The 20864-nt window shown below is 38.8% G+C and overlaps 1 protein-coding gene across 6 annotated transcripts in view; it reads right to left on the bottom strand.

The window, feature by feature from the left end:
- Positions 1–20864, bottom strand: part of Ctnna3 (catenin alpha 3) — a 1585684-nt gene that overhangs the window by 385129 nt on the left and 1179691 nt on the right. For all 6 annotated transcript variants that reach the window (NM_001426985.1, XM_039099277.2, XM_008772944.4 and 3 more), the window contains one exon: positions 4675–4875. In NM_001426985.1, the coding sequence (NP_001413914.1) occupies positions 4675–4875 (201 nt within the window). The remainder of the gene's footprint in view (positions 1–4674; positions 4876–20864) is intronic.

Here is a 20864-nt window from a genome sequence, read left to right on the forward strand (position 1 = left end):
CTGCTCTGTTTTCATCTCTTTCTGCCTGACAACGTAGGTAGGATTGGATGGTCTGCAACAATAGAAGCTTTTTGACCTGCTGATTCCTGATTTTGATAGGGCCAATAATCAAAAGGAAGTACTCTCTATTAGTTCGATCCGGTAGTGGATCTTTCTGTAATCTAAAAAAATCTTTCTATAATCTAAAGAAAGAAGTAGAGTTGGTGTTCACAGAGTAACGAACAGCCTCATGTTGGAGTTTTCTAGGTCAGTTATTTAAAAAAGAAATCCATACTAGATGTGTGGTAGTGCTTACCTTTAAACCCAGATTTTTGCAAGACAGAGACTGGAAATGTGAGTTCAAAGCCAGCCTGGTCTACATAGCAGTCTCTAGTGCAGCCAGGACTACATGGAAAGATCCTGTCTTAAACAACAGCACAGTAATCCAATGCACTTCCAAAAGGGATTCCCAAGAGTTGGAGGAGTTTGGTGTTTGAGTATTATTGTGGGAGTATAAAGGATTTCATTTGATGATTAAAATGCTATGCCTGTGTTGAAAAAAAGAAAAGAGAAACTAGCTCTCCAGACATTGATGTTTCACTAAAACCAACCACTAACAGGTAGGGAGCAATGTAAATTTCTGAATTGAAGCAGGGAAACCTCGTGCTCTAATGTGAAGAAAACGCTTAGAACAGTGTTTCTAGTTCTCAAACTGTGGGTCATGATCTTTTTGGAGGTTAAATGACCCTTTCACAAGGGATGCCTAAGACCAACAGAAAACACAGATATTTATGTTACAACCTATAACAGTGGCAAAATAACAGTTATGAAGTAGCAACAAGAATAATTCTGTGGTTGTGGGTCACCACAATGTGAAAAAAGGGTCACGGCATTAGACAGGATGTGAACCACTGACTTGGAAGGTCATAGAATCCTGAGAAGCTGCTAATGAGCCCCAGATTCGGATTCAAAAACAAAGACACCATGATCCAAGAACTCTGTTCGTGGCTGGGAAGAGAAAGCTTAGGATTCCTTATTCACAAAGATACTTAAAGCACATTTTCTAAAGAATAGTGTTCTGGGGAGGGTCTCAGGAATGAAGAAAATTCACAGGAGACACCCACTAAGTTATGTTGAGGAAGCTAGGCTAAGACTCGAGAAACAGCTGAAAGGAAATGAAGCAAAGAGAAAACAGGACACATCAGTATTCTTTTGCTAAAATGTGGGTTCCTCAGGCTTTGAAACACAAAGCACAACATTTCCAATTATGTAATTTGATAATTATTTAAATGGTAGTCCAAGATGTGACCCTGGGGTGAACAAAGATGTCAGTCAGCGGCGGAAGACAGAGGAGTTGGAAGTACTATTTTTTTCATAGACAATCTCTCCATGGGAGAGAGAAAACACACTGTCTTCAGCTTTGGTTAAGATCAAACTGATCTAATTATGTTTTCCATTTAATTTATTGCACCGAATTCCCTTTTGTGAGGCCTGCTTTTGATAAATCTCAAGGAAAGCTACTTGGGAAAAAAAGTTCAAATTGGACTTATTTTTTCAAAGAGGAAAACAGAGGCATACTTCAAGGATACACCCAAAGCTTGTCTGAAGAAAAGACCAAAATGATTAATTAGGAGTCTCAAAATATGCTTTTATTTAATAACAAGATTCACTTTGTGCAGAAGAGCACAGAAATATTCTCTATGTCTCTTATTTGGGATGTAAGAAATAATTTTAATGGGCTATCATAATGAATGTTATCTTAAAACTAAACAGAGGAAAAGGCTTGGGGTTTGTGTGCTCTTTGGAGTGAAGATGTCGCTGTGGTGCCTAGCTTTTCAGGACAACCACTAGTAATCACAGATGGATTAATGAGAATGTATTCCTACCTCTGAACAATTTTGCCTCACTTCTTCTGATGTAGAGTGACTGCCAACAGTTCTAAACACTGTAGGAATTAACTCCCATTTCTCCTTGAGTATCTGGCAGATGTAGTCTCTGCCTATGGAGTACAAAACTGCGGCCTTGGCACCTCACATAGTTGTTATGGCATAGAGCCTGCGGGGGAGACTTCCCTAATGCATTTCCTAAACTGAGACACAAGCAAGGTAAGGCAGTTCTGGTCGACACTGGCTATTGCACCCCAACGGAAATTTCCATTCGGATAAAACAAAAGCCACATAGATTTTTCTTTTATATTTAAAATGTCATTTTCAGAAAGTGGAGAATAGAACCCATTAACTTAGCAGATCCTAGTTCCCACCTACTCAAAGCTAAGAATGCTATCAGATAGCATACTGGGCCTATAGAATAATAATAATAGTAAAAAAATCTCCCTCCATCTTTCTGTAACTGACATTTTTTTCTGATGTGCCCACCAATGTATTCAAAACTTATCTTGGTTATGATTTTCTTTGTACAATAAAACATTATCTCTCCTGAAAGACACAGCCAGAATATGGGAAATACATAGGTGAATGCCAGCAACAAACCACTGAACTGAGAACGGGACCCCCGTTGAAGGAATCAGAGAAAGAACTGAAAGATCTGAAGGGGCTTGAGACCCCATATGAACAACAATGCCAACCAACCAGAGCTTCCAGGGACTAAGCCACTACCCATGGACTGACCCTGGACTCTGACCTCATAGGTGGCAATGAATAGCCTAGTAAGAGCACCAGTGGAAGGGGAAACCCTTGGCCCTGCCAAGGCTGGACCCCCAGTGAACAGGATTGTTGGGGTGAGGGCAGTAATGGGGAGGAGAATGGGGAGGGGAACACCCACAAAGAAGGGGAGCAGGAGGGGTTAGGGGGATGTTGGCCTGGAAACCAGGAAAGGGAATAACATTTGAAATGTAAATAAGAAGTACCCAATTTAATAAAGATGGAGAGAAAAAAATCATGAAACTGCAACCATGTTAAACCATGGGATTTAGGACAAGATAAATCTGTGTTCCTAAGGCTATGGTTACTCAAAATGCCTCCAGAATAAACTCTGATTCCATTAAAAAACTGGATAACAAGTTCTTGATTTGAATAAGTGAAGGATCACTTCAATCTGGTGTAGGAAAGAGACATTAGATGGCTATAACACAATCAGCTTCCAAAGCACGTATGCATAGTTTCATACAGGGAAAGGCATGAGTCATATGTTCTCGGTTGTTTTCATTGGTTTTGAGAGAGGGCCTCAGACTGCTGCACAGGTTGGTCTTGAATCTACTGTAACACTCTGTCTCAGGATCCATGCCCATCTAGTCTGAGTGCTGAGTTTGCAATAATGTACCACTGTACTATATGCTTGATTTATTACATTAATAACTTTGAGGAGCGGGTGTGGAAATATCAGTCTAATATCAAGAGCAATAGATGTGCCATTACCACCTCTCCTCAGAACATTTCAATTATTTTAGGAATATGCCTTTAGGACATGATAAGAAAGTTGGTGGGTCTCCCTTAAATAATCTCAAGAAAGAGCTTCAAAATGTAAAATGATACTAAATGTTCCATTGCCATTATTTTTGTTTGTTTGTTTGTTTGTTTGTTTGTTTGTTTTAAATATCACCCATCAGGGTTAGAGAGACGGCTCAGCAGTTAGGGCACTAACTACTCTTGCAGAGGACCTGTCTGGGTTCACTTCTTCGCACCCACATAGTGGACCATACCATCTGTAATACCAGTTCCAGGGGATCCGATGCCCTCCTCTGTACTCAGAGGGCAGACTTGCATATGGCATATGAGCAAGCATCCGAGCCCATAGACTTAAGTGACAGAGTTAAAAAGTGTTGTGCATTCCTCCCTTTCAAAGCAATATGATTTTTTCATAAGTAACATGCCCTCCATATTCTATAAGGGATGATGATTTGAAAGTGGAATATAGATACTGCAGGGATCCTAGATACAACCTCACACTTTACCAAGAGGCAACAGATGAGAGGCTTTCCAAGTTCAGAGGAGTTTCACCTTGACAAAGGGGTTCACAGGATGGAGTTTCCGCCATGATGTTTTATAAAATGTTGTTGATTGTCATCTTTGCTCAGGAATCCTGACATTTCCATGAGCCCCTTGGAGACATGTTAACAATAGTATTTGAAAAGAAAATATCATTATATTGAGAGACTCGAAGCATTCTCTGCCTAATTTTATAAAACAGTAACTTGAGTGCCGCAACCAAAACAGCCCTGTATTATATATTTCTTAAACAATGAGAGAAAAATATGGGCAAGAATAGGAATGCTATTTTCTATAGAATTGCAAGTTAAGAGTAGCCAGCATGTCTGTGCATACATGGGTAAAACCCGTTATGGTTAAATAATAAGAAACCCAGGGGTACCAGTAATATAGCCAAATGAAAGGCTGCAGACTATCGCATGCTTAACCCCATGCTGGCCTAATTATAGCTCCAAACATCTCCAACATTAATAAACCACTCACAAGTGGCTAAGGCCTGGGAGTACTGCATGTATTTGAAAAGACCTGGGTCTTTTTCCTCAATGAATATATTTATTTCACTGGGATAAGTTTCGCATCGCATAAACAGGATACCAAACACCACCTGGATGCTATGGTGATATGCTAGTGGCCAGTGTGCAGTCAAGTGACACAGCTTGAGAGCCCTCGTTTTCCTACGTGTGGATCTTTGGTTGCTATGCTGATTCAGACCCGAGGAGCAGGGTAACTGTCACTGTGGACAGAGACTCACCAATGCTTGTAAGGAGGTTGACATTTCTCATCACGCCTTCGGTGTAAGCACCAGGTTCATAACTGTCCATTTCACCCGCGACGATGTGAGCTACTCTTGCAGCCCGTCCTCTGATGGCACCTGCAGCTCGGTCTAAATTGTCAGCATCCTGATCCCTCAAGGCTATAATGCATCTGTTGACATCTTCCAGGATGTGGCTTTCTGTAAGGAAATAAACCAAGTTACTTGTCTGCATGTGTTTTGATTACACAGATGTAACAGTGAAATGATATTAACTTTTTACTTCGGAAACACCATGTGCTGGGTGGGGAGACTGAGAATGAATTATAAAGTCATCTGCATTTTTATTTTATTTCTTTACTTAGTAATAGTAATATCTATAAAATATAACACTTATTGGGTATGGGGAAATGGCTCCTGCTGTATACTCAGGAAGATCTGAGTTTGCTCACCAAGACCTACTAACTATCTGGACACTACAGCTATATATGTAAGCACAAGGCCTACGTTTGGAGATAGAGACAGGTAGAACCCAGGGCATTTACAGGAAGTCAATCTAGCAAACAAATCAGTGAGCTCCAAGCTCAGAGAGAGCCTCTGTCTGAAAAACTAATGTGGTCAATGATAAATGTAGGTACTTAACACCACTTTCTGGCCTGGTCTGTTCATGCTCATACATGGATGTGCTCTCTCTCTCTCTCTCTCTCTCTCTCTCTCTCTCTCTCTCTCAGAGAGAGAGAGAAATGAAGAAAGAGACAGAGACAGATCTTGCTTAGGAAAATGCACCACCTCCAATATCAGCACTTGGGAGGCTCAGCCACAAAGTGTGGGAGTTCAAGACCAGCTAGCAGTACATGGAGAGTTAAGGGCTGCACAGTAAAATTATTTCAAACCACCAAGGGGGATAAAAGACAGAAAACTGTACTGATTATGTGCTGCTTTAGGTGCCCGTTCCAATAGAGTATGTTTTATAACTGAGGGGCAAGTGCAAATCAAAGGCATTTTTACATTAGAATAAAATACATAATTATAGAATGTTTAGTTCTGAGTAAAAGCAAAACTGCATAAGAGCACAGATTTAAAACTACTAAGTTGATAAGTATATGGAAGAATAAAGAGATGGAGTTTTGCTTAGCCAGCAGGTAATAAAATGTGGAAACTACAATATTTTAAAAAATATGATTCATAGGTAAGAGGGTGGCTGAGTATGTGCATGTGCATTTATCTGCCTGCAGAGGCAGAAAAGGGCATTGGTCCTCTGGAGTTGGAGACTGGGGTAAGCCACTAGATGCAAGGAACTCTGACAGTAAAGCGAGCATTCTGAATCACTGTGCCAGCTCCACAATTCCCCAAACTAAAATCTTTGTTATAAAGCAACGATTTCTCAAGACTCTGAACACACACACACACACACATGCACGCGCACACACACATGCACACATGCACACACACACACACACACACACACACACACACACACACTGATTGACTTGATGCATACAAATCCCACAGACAGAGACAGTTGCTGCCTCTGAAACAGAGCTTCAGACCTCCTTCTCCTCACTCATCCTTGGCAGGGTTAGAGGGTCAAGGCTGTAGGGAATTAATTCTCATGATCCAACAACTTTATAAAATTCTTAGTATTCTCCAATAAAAGTAAGGTAATAATCTAATGTGTGTAATATCAACAAATATAAACAATAAAGTCTTTTTGTTTCTTGTTGGGGTTTTGTTGTTGTTGTTACTGCTGCACTTTTGCTTTTGAAATAGATTCTCACTCTAGAGTCCTGGGTGGCCCTAAATTCTCTTTTGTCTCAGCTTCCCAAGTGCTGGGATAACAGTCATTCATCACCATACACATGATTTTTTTAAGAATTAAAAGAGTTTCATAACTCATTAGTGATTTAGCTTCAGGCTTTATCACATGAATCCCCACTCAAGATAATTAAATTCACTATTATTTATCAACATACACAAAGATACTTTTACAACAAGAGATCTTAGTATATCATAATATCTTATTAACCTCTCTTCCTCTTTCTTTCTTGTTTCTTGTGGATGTGTTTGTGTACATGTATTGAATGTGAACAGGTATTGACTGTGCCAATGTAAGTTAATCACATAATACACACACACACACACACACACACACACACACACACACACATGTATATATATAAAGATATAAGAATCTATTCCCCTTAGTGCTGTAAGTTAAATGTACCCAGCCTGTCTCTGAACGCACAGGACAAACCTGTTGTGGTTGAATAATAAGGATGAAAATATAGAATATTATCAGTGAGCCCTGTCACTCCATTGCAGACTTTATATGCTCTGCTAACACATATTACACACTGAAAACATTAAACTATACATCCACCAAGGTTTTAAGCTAATATGTAGCATTCACTTATGAATGTATCATAGGACACACAATAAACCCAGAGATGGTTATGTTTCAACGGGAAACATATGCTAACATTACCATCATATCTCTCAGGTAATGAAATAAAAGTTTAAGTGAAGGAGGCACAGTAATTATGTTTTTGAAAGTTGTCAAAGGATGCATTATAAAACTGTCACTCCCAGGTGCACTGATAAGCCTTTGAAAAGTACAACACATACGCATACAACGAGTACTCCATCTCTATTCTCAACATGTTCTCAAGCTTACACTGCATTGATAGTTTTGCTCAGTTCTATAGAGTATATTAATACACAAGAAGAACAATGCTCAGTTCCAGAAGATTCATTATCTAATAAGCTCTGTAATTTCTCTTTAATTAAGAGGAAATCATGCCTGCCACAAATTATTTCCTCCTAGTGAGCTCAGCCCAGAGTAAATAGACAAATCTTACACAGGGACAATGAATTGGATGTTTACTTCTTCTATGTGGCATTTCAGAAAATCAACATGATAGATAAACCCTTAGTCAGACTAACCAGAGGGAACGGAGAGTGTGTCCAAATTAATAAAATCAGAAATGAAAGGGAGACATAGTAACAGAATCCAAGGAAATTCAAAAAATCATCAGATTCTACTACAAAAGTCTATATTCAACAAAACTGGATAATCTGGATGAAATGGACAAATTTCTAGACAGATACCAGATACTAATATTAAATCAGGATCAGATTAACTATCTAAACAGTCCCATAATTCCTAAAGAAATACAAGCAGTTATTAAAAGTCTCCCAACCAAAAAAAAGCCCAGGACCAGATGGGTTTTGTGGAGAATTCTATTAGACCTTCATTCATAGAAGACCTAATACAAATATGTCCAAACTATTGCACAAAATAGAAACAAAAGGAGCACTAACCAATTGCTTCTATGAAGCCACAATTACACTTATACCTAAAGCACACAAAGACCAAACAAAGAAAGAGAACTTAAGATCAATTTCCCTTATGAATACTGATACAAAAATACTCAATAAAATTCTCACAAACCAAATCCAAGAAACTGTGAAAATGATCATCCACCATAATCAAATGGGTTTCAGCCCAGGGATGCAGGAATTGTTCCATATACTGAAATCCATCAATGTAATCCACTATATAAACAAATTCAAAGAACAAAACCCTACATGATCATCTCATTAGATGCTGAGAAAGCATTTGACAAAATTCAACATCCCATCATGTGAAAAGTCTTGGAAAGATCAGGAATTCAAGGCCCATACCTAAATATAGTAAAAGCAATATACAGCAAATCAGTAGCGAACATCAAACTAAATGGAGAGAAACTTGAAGTAATTTCTCTAAAATCAGGGACTAGACAAGGCTGCCAACTCTCACCCTACTTATACAATATAGTACTCAAGGTTCTAGCCAGAGCACTCAGACAACAAAAGGTAGTCAAAGGGATCCAAATTGGGAAGGAAGAAGTCAAAATATCACAATTTGAAAATTATATGATAGTATATTTAAATGACCCCAAAAGTTCCACCAGAGAACTCCTCAACTTGATAATCAAATGTAGTAAAGTGGCTGTGTATAAAATTAACCGAAACAAATCAGTAGCCTTCCTCAACTAAAAGGATAAAGAGGCCGAGAAAGAAATTAGGGAAACGACACCTTTCACAATAGTCACAAATAACATGAAATACCTCGGTGTGACTCTCACCAAGCAAATGAAAGATCTGTATGACAAGACCGTTAAGTCTCTGAAGAAAGAAATTGAAGATCTCATAAGATGGAAAGATCTCCCATGCTCATGAATTGGCAGGATTAATGTTGTAATAATGGCCATCTTTTCATAAGCAATCTACAGATCCAGTGCAGTCCCCATAAAAATTTCAATTCAATTCTCCACAAATTTAGAAAGAGCAGTTTGCAAATTCTTTTGGAATAACAGAAAGCCCAGGATAGCAAAAACTATTTCTCAACAATAAAATAACTTCTGGGGGAATCACCATCATAGACCTCAAGCTGTCTTACAGAGCATTAAAAAATTGTACGGTATTGGTACCAAGACAGACAGGTAGATCAATGGGATAGAATTGAAGACCCAGAAATGAACCCACACACCTATGGTCACTTAATCTTTGACAAAGACGCTAAAACCATCCAGTGGAAAAAAGATAGCATTTTCAACAAATGGTGCTGGTTTAACTGGAAGTCAGCATGTAGAAGAAGGCAAATAAAACCATTCTTTTCACCCTGTACAAAGCTCAAGTCCAAGTGGATCAAGGACTTCCACATAAAACCAGATACACACAAACGAATAGAGGAAAAAGCAGGGAAGAGTCTCGAACATAGGGACACTGGAGAAAATTTCCTGAACAGAACACCAATGGCTTATGCTCTAAGATCGAGAATCGACAAATGGGACCTCATAAAATTGCAAAGCTTCTGTATGGCAAAGGACACTGTCATTAGGACAAAATGGCAGCCAACAGATTGGGAAAAGATCTTTACCAATCCTACATATGATAGAGGGCTAACATCCAGATATACAAAGAATTCAAGAAGTTAGACTCCAGAAAAAAAAAACTATTAAAAATGGGGTACAGAGCTAAACAAAGAATTCTCAGCTCAGGAATATCATATGGTAGAGAAGAAAAGTACTTAAAGAAATGTTCAACATCCTTAGTTATCAGGGAAATGCAAATCAAAACAACCTTGAGATTCCACCTCACACCAATCAGAATGGCTAAGATCAAAAAGTCAAGTGACAGCAGATGCTGGCGAGGATGTGGAGAAAGAGGAACACTCCTCCATTGTTGGTGGGATTGCAAGCTGGTACAACCATTCTGGAAATCAGTCTGGAGGTTCCTCAGAAAATTAGACATTCCACTACCTGAGGACCCTGCGATACCACTCCTGGGCATAGACCCAAAAGAGGCTCCAATATATAACAAGGACACATGCTCCACTGTTTATAGCAACCTTATTTATAATAGCCAGAAGTTGGAAAGAACTCAGATGCCCTTCAACAGAGGAATGGATACAGAAAATGTGGTACATCTACACAATGGAGTACTACTCAGCTATCAAAAACAATGACTTCATGAAATTCATGGGCAAATGAAATGAAGTAGAAAATATCATCCTGAGTGAGGTAACCCAATCACAAAATAGCACACATGATTAATACTCATTGATAAGTGAATATTAGCCCAAAAGCTCAGATTACCCATGATATAATCCACAGACCACATGAAGTTCAAGAAGACAGATGACCAAAGTGTTGATGCTTCAGTCCTTCTTAAAAGGGGGAATGAAAGTATTCATAGGAGGAGACATGGAGACAAAGTTTGGATCAGAAACTGAAGGAATGGCCATTCAGATCCTGCCCCACCTGGGAATCCAGTCCATATACACAGAGCCACCAAACCCAGATAATATTTCTGATGCTAAGCAGTGCATGCTGACAGGAGACTGATATAGCTGTCTCCCGAGAGGCTCTGCCAGAGGATGACCAATACAGAGGTGAATGCTAACATTCAATCATTGAACTGAGAACGGGGTCCCCATTGGAGGTGTTAGAGAAAGGAATAAAAGAGCTGAAGGGGCTTTCAATGATTCCAACCAACCAGAGTTCCCAGGGACTAAACCAGTACCCAGATAGTTCACATGGACAGTCCCATGGCTTCAGCTGCATATGTAGCAGAGGGTGGCCTTGTTAGGCACCAGTGGGAGGAGAAGTCCTTAGTCCTGCCAAGGCTGGATCCCCCACTGTAGGGGAATGTGAGGGAGGGGAAATGGGAATGGGTGGGTGGTTGGGTGGGGGGACATTCTCATACAAGAAGGGGGTAGGGGGATTGGTTAGGGGTTATATGGATGGGGAAACCTGTAAAGGGGATAACGTTTGAAATGTAAATGAATAAAAATCCAATTTAAAGAAAAGAATGAACATATTAAATTCATTCATTGGAGTCAGAACAAAAAAAAAAAAAGAAAAGAAAAGAAGGTTGCAAGCTTGCAGGTGGTAGCTGGGATTTGAACTCAGGATCTCTGAAAAAGCAGTCAGTGTTCTTAACTGCTGAGCCATTTCTCCAGCCCCAACCAGTGCATTATTTTCAGAGGAGGGAATCAGTGAATGACTGGCAATTCCTACCGATTGGTTACAGCCACCCTGGAATACTAGAAATAAGCCAGACACAGGGCTAAAGGGAAATATCTGTCATGGAGAAGTACTTCATCCCCTGCCACTTTCTTAGGCTAACCCTACCTTCCATCTCCGAAGTGAGCCAGTGCAATGAGATTTCAAAAGACATTTACAGAAATGTCCATATTATTTTTTCTTACTTATTTAGTTTTCTCTAATAAAAGCCAGAACTTAAAGGTCAACTCCACTGCTTCAAGGAATATAGAGGGAAAAAAATATACAATGAAAATAAGTTAGTTTGTCATTACTTGGCCTCCAAAATGCAATCTTATAAATCAACAGTCCATACAATAGATTGAAACTGTAAGCATATTTTATTTGCAAATATCAGACTGTGCTGAGAGGTATTTTTTTTCTAATGACTCAGTCTGGACTTTGATTGTATTAATGACAAGGCCTGAGGGGAAAGGAACTTGAGCTGTAAACCATCCACTGAGAAAGAAAAATAACACCAACAGCGCCCCCACCTGATACCTGGATCTGTGACCAAAAAAAAAAAAAAATCTATAAAGGAAGGTCAGGAACACAATGAACAGGTACTGGTACTGATGCCTTTTTGTCTTTGTCTTAAAAAGCAAAATAAAATGACATTATAAATGGGCAGAACTAAGATGACCTCAGCTTACTTGGTTAACTTGAGTTTAGAAAGCAAGGCTGAGTTTAATTATGAGTAAATGATGCTGATCTTCAGATTCCTGGATTTACATCTGTTCATTCAAAACTCATCAGAAAGACAAAGATTCCAGAAACAATAACCGGAACACAGCAAGCTTTTCCTTTTCTCGCACACAGAAAAGGTCATGAGACGAGACACAAAAGCAAATGAATGCAGCTGTACGTAAGGTAACTGTGGTTTGTTTCTGTTTACTGATAGCCACGGGTTCGGTTCAGCAAAACTTTAATCACAATGATCAATGGCTCTCAAAGTCTTACGCAAGTATGACTTTAAGAACAACGTGGGTATACACACGGATCTTCTGGTCTCTAGATTCCTTCCTGTTGCTGTGATAGAACAAGCTTGCCAAAAGTATTATGGGGAAGAAAAGTGTTCATTTTACACATCCAAGTCATGGTCATTGAAGGAACTCAAGCAGGAAGTAAACCAAGAACGGAAGTAGAAAACACCGCAGAACACAGCCGGCTGTCTCCTGGACTCATAGTCAGCTAGCTTCCTTCAGCCCAGAAACCCCTGCCTAGGCAACGGTGCCGCCCACAGTGGTATGGGCCCTTTTACATCAATCAACAATCTGGCCAGCCCCCCCCCCCAGACATGCCCACAGTGATCTAAGCAGTTCCTCAGTCCAGCCTTTACTCTCATCTGATCTAAGCTGTGCCAAGTTTACAATTAAAGCTAGATGTCAAGTGGTGTAAAAATGGTTCATGTTTTATTTATAGCCAATTCTTTCTATTATTTACTCCCTTGTCTAAGTCTTTAATGATACAAAGATAAAATAAAAGGTTTCAGTTCTAGTCCAATTGTGAAATGCTGACAATTTGACAACAGGGATGAGTTGATTATTATTTTATAGGATTACTTTTCATAACGAGTTTAATTTTAAACATGGCCAGTGTAGCTCAGACTAATCTCAGACTCAGGAGCCCTTACCCCAGCTTCTAAAGTTGCACACTAACACATTCAGGTAAAATTTTGATTTGTGATTATTTCTACCTGAAATAATCAAACTGTTAGATGCTAGATGGGCAAATTTAGAAACAAGTTTTATTCCCATTTGGCAAAAGGTCTTATCCCTTAAATAAACATTAACCACGTAAGCTGCCTACGTACTTTTAGGGAACCTTTTAGGAAACATAGCAAAATTGTGGAGTGTATGAATCACCATTAGGTTACATGAATAATTTGATAGTTATAATAATAATATCTCCATGAAGGTACCTCTTGGCTGTCCATTTATCTATTTGTGAGTGTGTGCATGTGTGTGTCCTGTGTGTGCATGTGTGCATGTGTGTGTGTGTGTGTGTGTGCACGCGCGCGCGCGCAGAGGAAGTTTTGAGAGTTATTTCTCTCTTCTACCTTTGTGAGGCAAGATCTATCTTGCATTTTTCTGCTATGTTGTGTCCACCAAGCTGGCTTCCTGGCAACTTTTGACTGAATCTCCTATGTCTCTCTTTCACATCTCACACCAGGAGAGCCAATATTAGATATTTATGTCACTGTTACCACATCTGGATTTTCATAGATATGGGACGATCAAATTTGGGTCACCAGGAATGCATATCAAATGACTTTTATCCATTACATCTCCCTGTCAACATATTGTTTATTATTTTTAAACACGTGATATACACAAACTAAGCATGCTCAGAAACAGTATCATCTGTACCATGTGGTGATGTCTTTCTTATAAGGAAAGTTATCAATTCCCTACAAAAAAAATCTTTCAATATACAGGGGAGAACACTGTTGCACGTTATTTCAACTATTGTTGATTGGTGTAAATACACTCTTCTCCCACTGTCTTAACATGGAACGCATAATCAATAAATGGATAAACTATTCTCTGTTGCCATATGGACTGTTGAGAAAACTAAAAAAAATAAAAACATATCAAAAGATGTTTCCAAGGATCATGTATTAGTCAAGACTAGTATCCTAGGTCTATAAGTGTTTTATGTGTTTTATGTATATGGGTGTTTTATGTGTAAGTGTACAGTCATCATATCCATGCAGCTGATCACAGAGGCAACAAAAATGCAAAGATACCCTGGAACTGAAGTCAAAGTTGCTTGTTCTCTGTCTGATAGGTACTGAGATTGAAGCCCTGGTCCTCTCGAAGAGCAGCCATTGCTCATATCCTTTGAGCCATATCTATAGCCCCCAAATAATTCTTAAAACACAGTCATAATCAAACAAAAAATTCAAGTAATGGTGAGCAAAAGATCTAAGCATATATCTCATTGGAGGTTATAAAAATAAGTAAATGCAAATATTTTCAAAATATTATCTCACCAAGTATTTCCAAAGGAGACTCTTCCAATATATCTATTAAAGGACCGACATACACAACACAGAGAACACAAGATGCTGGAGAGGAGGCGGATCAATAGGAAGTTCGCTTCACTCTCGAAAGAAATGCAGTTTGAGGAAAACACCGCAAAGTGAGTTTGGTTCGTAGGACTCAATATCTTCTTACAGTACAGCATGAAATTATACTTCTTGGGCTTTTTGTTGTTGTTTTGTTTTTTTGGTTTTTTTGACAAGTAAGCTGCAAACCTAAATTCCCATCTGCAAAGCTATTCTATGGCGGTTGTATTATCATTGTCACAATATTGAGTCAATGAAGACGTCCTTCAGTGTGTGAATCACTAAACAAATTAACATTCAGACAATGAGATAGCCCAATGAAATGTGTGCACAAACTCCATATGGAAATAGAACACATTGCATGATCCCAACCACATGGTTCCCAACAACAAGAAAGATCTTGAAAAGGCCAGTTGGTAATAATTACTGGTCGAATACACAAGTCAGTCACTGGAGATTCTCAAAGCAGTAAAACCGTCTGTCTTATAGCCTAATGGTGAGCACAGATCAACACATACTTGTCAAAAACCCATACAATTTACAATAGGGAGTAAAACTTGATATAAAAAGTATAATTTCAGGATGTGACAAATATAGATTACATCAATATTGGTTCGCCAATAGGAATGGGGCCAGAGAGACAACTAGACGTATAAAGAGTTTTGCTATGCAAGCCTGGTGACCTGGATTCAATTCCCAGGACCCACATAGAGGCAGAAGGAAAGAACCAACTCCACAGGCATAAGGCTGTCCTCTGACCTCTACATGTTTGACGCAGCACTCATGTGTCTTCCTCAATGTCAATCACACAATAATAGTAAGTGAGTAAATTTTAAGGAGATTCCATGTATATTGAATGTTATATATCCATGCTAGGCCTATAGTTAGCACTGCATTTTGCTTTTAAGGACTGCAAGAACATCAAAGGTATTTATGGCTTTATATCTAAGAGTGCATGTCACCTGAAAGCATGTGTTGGTAACAATGGAGAAATCTGAACATCCCTCAACTTTCTCAAGACTATAATAAAATGTTTGCTGCCACTTTCCCAACCCTTCCAGCTTCAAATATATCTCTGTGGTCTCCAGTGGGCTAACTGTTTTCTCATTTATCCTTTTCCAGGCCTACTGGGTAAAATGCCTACTACTTCTTTCACTGGTTCTGCAACGTAGGCTGACCTTGAACTCAGGATTTCCCTGACATGGTATCCTCAGTGATGAGAATATGGGCATGGCATTCTACACCCTAAGAAATTATTTTCTTTTACATATTATAATAATTATGAGATTTAGGTTTGATATATTTAAGTTGATAGGTAAAAAAAAAACAGGGTTTTAAACAAATAACTTTACAAACTTAATAAAGAAGTAGCACTGAATTTTAACCTGAATGAACTTGTGGGCATTGGCAACCATGCCATAAATGTGAAGAAGTGAGAAGTGACAATATGGTCATTCTACACTCATCTTGTTCATATATTCTGAGCGTATGGTGGGACAAGGAAGTTGCAGGTTCAAACTATTTTTGAAATTTCATATAATATTGCCAAATGGTTATTATACTATGATATGTAATTATAAATAATTCAAGCTTTTAACACTATATTAATTATTGACACTCGTTTAGGAGGTTAATTTTAATTCTTCGAAACTCACAAGGACCGAATTCTCCTAGCATTCACATGCTGGACCTATATGGAGCTAGTACAGTGGAAGAAACCTGAAGGCTGCAGTCTAGAGACATCACCATAGAAGAATTAGTTAACAAATGAGGCTATCACTCCTATTTCTGAGCTTTTCTGGAGTAGGAGTGAAAGGCTGGGTGCCTGCACTTGATGCTACTCTTACCTTGACAACATTAACAGGGGGAAAGTGTCAAACAGAACTCAGGTTTTCTTGGAGTATACTGTTTTTATGTTAATTGCCTCTTTGCTTCCTCTCCTATAGACACAGAACCTATTAGCATCTAATAACAAAACATTGAGCCCAGAAACAAATGAACAGTAGCTGTGAGGATTTTACCAGATTGAACATCAGGACTGTCAGCAGGAACAGACAATAATGAGCAGTGTTCTGGTGTCCTAGTATATTTCACTAAATAAATAAATAAACAAACAAACAGACCAGAGCCATTTGGTACTTGTGACTGAATAAGGGTATAGAATTCTTCATTTCTTGTATATTCTTGCAGAAAACTATATTCATTTGGGTGCTATTCCTAGCTTCAAAGCATAGAATGATTTCTGGGCCCTATTAATATCTTTTTATGCACAGATACATAAATTTGGGGATTATTTTAAATAGTATCCTAGAAGTATGTGGCACAGAACGCACCCTAGGAAATGGTTAAAACCTGAAAGTGTGCTAATAAAATTAATAGGAACTGATCTGCCTAATACCTGGTTTTATTCTTGTTTCCCACTAGAATAGTAAATAAACTGGTCAGTTCTATTGATTACTTTCTGAAAAAGAATCTCTCAATATGAGAAAAAAATGCTAGCATTTATAAATGACAAGATTACTATGGGCTATAGATTTTAGAGACTCTCACTTTCCCAGTAGCAGAATTTATACTAAAATTGAGTGTATAGCATCCTCTTATCGAAATGTATGGATCTATATTTTTCTCTCATGTATCAAGCAAATCTTCCCTACGGGGCACTTCCTTTTCTATACATTATTTGTAGTCATTGCCAAGAAACTAAAACCGTCTTTCACATGTGCATATGTCATACACACATACCTATATGTATATATCATCCACACCTATCACAAACACATACACACACACATGCACATGTAGTGAGTCAAAGTTTCTTATCCTCAAATCAGTGTTATTCCCCAAATATTCTATATCATTTGGGCTGTACTGCATTGAATAACATATAACTCTAACATATACTAAAGTAGCAAATTCTAACTAATAAAATTCCTAACAAGAGCGATTACTTAGGATGCATAGGTGCAATGTCTCCAATAAATTCAACATGGCTTATCCCAGGCCAGACCAAAGGAATCCAAGCGTATGGTTTGCCTGTCCATAGAACTTCCCTTGACATCAAGTTCTGCATGTAGCCTCCAACAGACCCATGGTATGGCTTCATTTCGCTGTGTCAATCACTGCCAGCATCTGTGGCTTTCTCTGAAGACTCCTCTCTTGCAAATGTTCTATGATTTACAGAACATTAATTGGTCTTCTACTTTAAAATTTGCAAGAACTACAAATTGGATGCGTAGACTTTTAAAGAATATTCACTTTTTATTTTATGTTAGGATGAGTGTTTGCTTTCATGTATGCATGCACGCCCGCTGTGTGCCTGGTGCCTGTGGAGACCAAAGAGAATGGTGGATGCCCTGGAACTGGGGTTACAGATAGTTGTGAATGCTGGAAACCAACCCTAGTGATCTCTAAGAGTAGCAAGTGTCCTTGGGTACAGCTCTACTCTTTTTCTAATGGAAAGTGTCTTTTTAGACATATATGGCTTTATAGATAGATGTCAGAATAATGACATGATGGTTTCATCAAAAAAATTGAAGTAAAGTTTCAAATAGTACTGCAACCAGTACTATGTATTGATTATATATGAACATATAGTATTACAATCAATACTATGATGACTTTGGTTTCTCAAGAGGAGTAACTGTGTTAGATGTATGTAGGATAAAAATAGTGGACATAAATAATTGATTTTTACTCTTAGCTTTAGAAGTCAGAGTCATTCTTTTTGGGAAGGTTGGGGCACATAACATGCTGAGCGAGAGAGAGAGAGAGAGAGAGAGAGGCACAGGCACAGGCACAGACACAGACACAGACACAGACACAGACACAGACACAGACACAGACACAGACACAGACACAGACACAGACACAGACACAGACACAGACACAGACACAGACACAGACACAGACACAGAGAGACAGAGAACTGGAGGGAGGGAGGAAAGCAGAGAGGCAGGGAGACAAGGAGATTAGGAGATTAAACGATTAAACATGGGCTTTAACCATCAACCTTACTCAAGATATCTGAGTGGGCAGCCTAAATCAAAACACTGTCTGGATCAAACTGGTCAGCTGTGAATGGTCTTGATCCTTACATGGGATACGGGCATGCCCTGCCCACAATAGGCTGTACCATTTCACAGCAAGTGGTCCTGACTACAGAAACATGAGCCCACAGGAGGCAGCAAGCAGCAAACCCATGTTTTCTGCTGTACTCTCTTGACTGTGTGCATGTTCTCAGGATCCAAACAATGTTGTGTGGTACAGTAAGTAGGCTTGGCAGAAAGTTCCTGCCTTAGTCTCCTTTGGAGGACTGTGACTTGGAAGTGAAATCTAAATATATCCTGTATTCCCAAATCTGCTTTTGTTCCAGTTTTACTACAGCAAGAAAGATGAAACTAAAGTATTAAAGTCATTCTCCTTTGCACAATAGCTCTCTCTCTCTCTCCCCTTCTCCTTCCCTTTCCCTTTCCCTCTCCACCCTCCCTGCCCCTGTGCATGTGTGTTAATCTACCAGGGTCTCCAAGCTTGGAGTAGCACCACCCATATTCTTGGAGGATCTTGATACTTAGTTTGTCCTCTCTATTAATATACTCACAGGGGCATTTTACACATCACTTGGTTGTATCTCAGTACAATCAAACTGAAGAATCACTGGTGAACACATACAATGTCTCCATGTAGCAGAATGCTACAAGATACAAATACTTACGCCCACCAATGGACTGAAATCCAAGACCCCTGTGGTTGAATTAGAGAAAGGCTGGAAGAAGTTGAGGAGGAGGATGACCCCCAGGAAGACCAGCAGTCTCAAATAACCTGGACCCTCAGAGAGCTCTCAGACACTAAGTCACCAACCAGGCAGTATACACTAACTGTTATGAGGCCCCTGACACATATACAGCAGAGCACTGGCTTGTCTGACCTCAGTGAGAGAAGAGATAACTAACCATTGAGAGACTTGAGGCCCCAGGGAGTGGGGAGGTCTGGCCAGGTAGGGGCATGGGGATGGGGACATCCTCTTGGAGACTGGGGAGGATACATGGGATCAGAAATTGTTGGAGGGTTAACCAGGATGGGGATGATGACTAGACTGTAAAAAAAGATTAAATATAATTAAAAAAATTAAAAAGCTATCAAGTAAATTTAATTTAAATATATTAACTAATTTTGATTAAAAGTATATCTATAAAATAGCTATTATTTAAATGGCACATAAATATTTCTTTTTTATTATTATCATTATTCCTATTTTAACTTTTATGAAACAGACTCACAGTATGTAGCCCAGGCTAGCCCCAAACTTATGGTCACATATGGCGTGCTTCTGGGTGCTGGGATTACAGATATATGCCACCCTGCATGGCCTCTCCACATATTCATCTTCGATATATTGCACAAGAGCAATCGATTTCAGTAAAACTGTCTGACTACTTGACCAGATTAAGGAGCTGTGAAATAGTGAGACTCTCTAATAGAGAGCATGGATGTAAAAATTAAACACATTATTAAAAGTTGTATCTTCCTAGAACTGGGCATGTAGCTCAGTGATAGAATATTAGACTCACATGGCCAAGTCCCTCAGCTCAATCCCCAGCACTGATAAAAATAAAGTTTCTATTAAAAGAAAAACAAAAATAAAACAAACCCTGAATATTGTTATAATACAAATTTGTCCTATAGATAGTTTATTTATGATTCTGTCATCTGTTTCTTTACTGATTTTAAGTATTTGTTTTTGTCAAAACTTGCCAAATCTAGTTTTATAATCCAGTTCCAGTGCATTATAGACTAATATTTTAGTTCAATTTAGAAAAGGTCTTTTTTAAAAAAGACATATAAAATGTGTACGTTTTCCCCCTTTGAGTACTAAAATGTTAATTAATTTTATTATTTCTGCATTCTATGCTCCCGAACCCTTTTTTTTAAAGAAACACTTTTCTTTCTAAATGTCTCTGACACAAGTATTGAGGAACCCATTACTTCATTCTACAAAAGGTCCTCATAACCAGGATTATTGCCCTGAAGCCTGGAGGAAATGTTCTAATACATCCAATCAATAAACTGGGAATAAAAGCAGCATGAGATCAAAACCTGCTCACAGGGGCTGGAGAGATGGCTCAGTCAAACTTCCTCAGAGGACCAAGTTTGGTTCCTACCCCTACTTTAGGAACCAAAAACTGTCTGTAATTTCAGCTCCCATGCAACTGGTGTCTTCTGGTCTCTGTGGGAAATTTATTTGTGTGCCCATACCCACACATGGACACACACACTCATTTAAAGACAAGGAAGCAAGCCAGCAAACAAAATCTGCTGTTAGAATAAGGAGTAAACACTTAAATGTTATTAAAATTGTAAAACAAAACATCGTGTGGGCTTTAGTGTGTGTGTGTATGTGTGTGTGTGTGTGTGTGTGTTTTCAGACCAAAAAATGTGCTTAGAAATTTGTATCTTTATTCCAAATATATTCATTTATTTTCCTTATAAAGTGTGAGAGCATGGATAACTTATGCGATTTGTTCTCCTTTTAGCTG

This window comes from Rattus norvegicus, chromosome 20 (assembly GCF_036323735.1).
Source record: "Rattus norvegicus strain BN/NHsdMcwi chromosome 20, GRCr8, whole genome shotgun sequence".
Classification (NCBI taxonomy): Eukaryota; Metazoa; Chordata; class Mammalia; order Rodentia; family Muridae; genus Rattus; species Rattus norvegicus.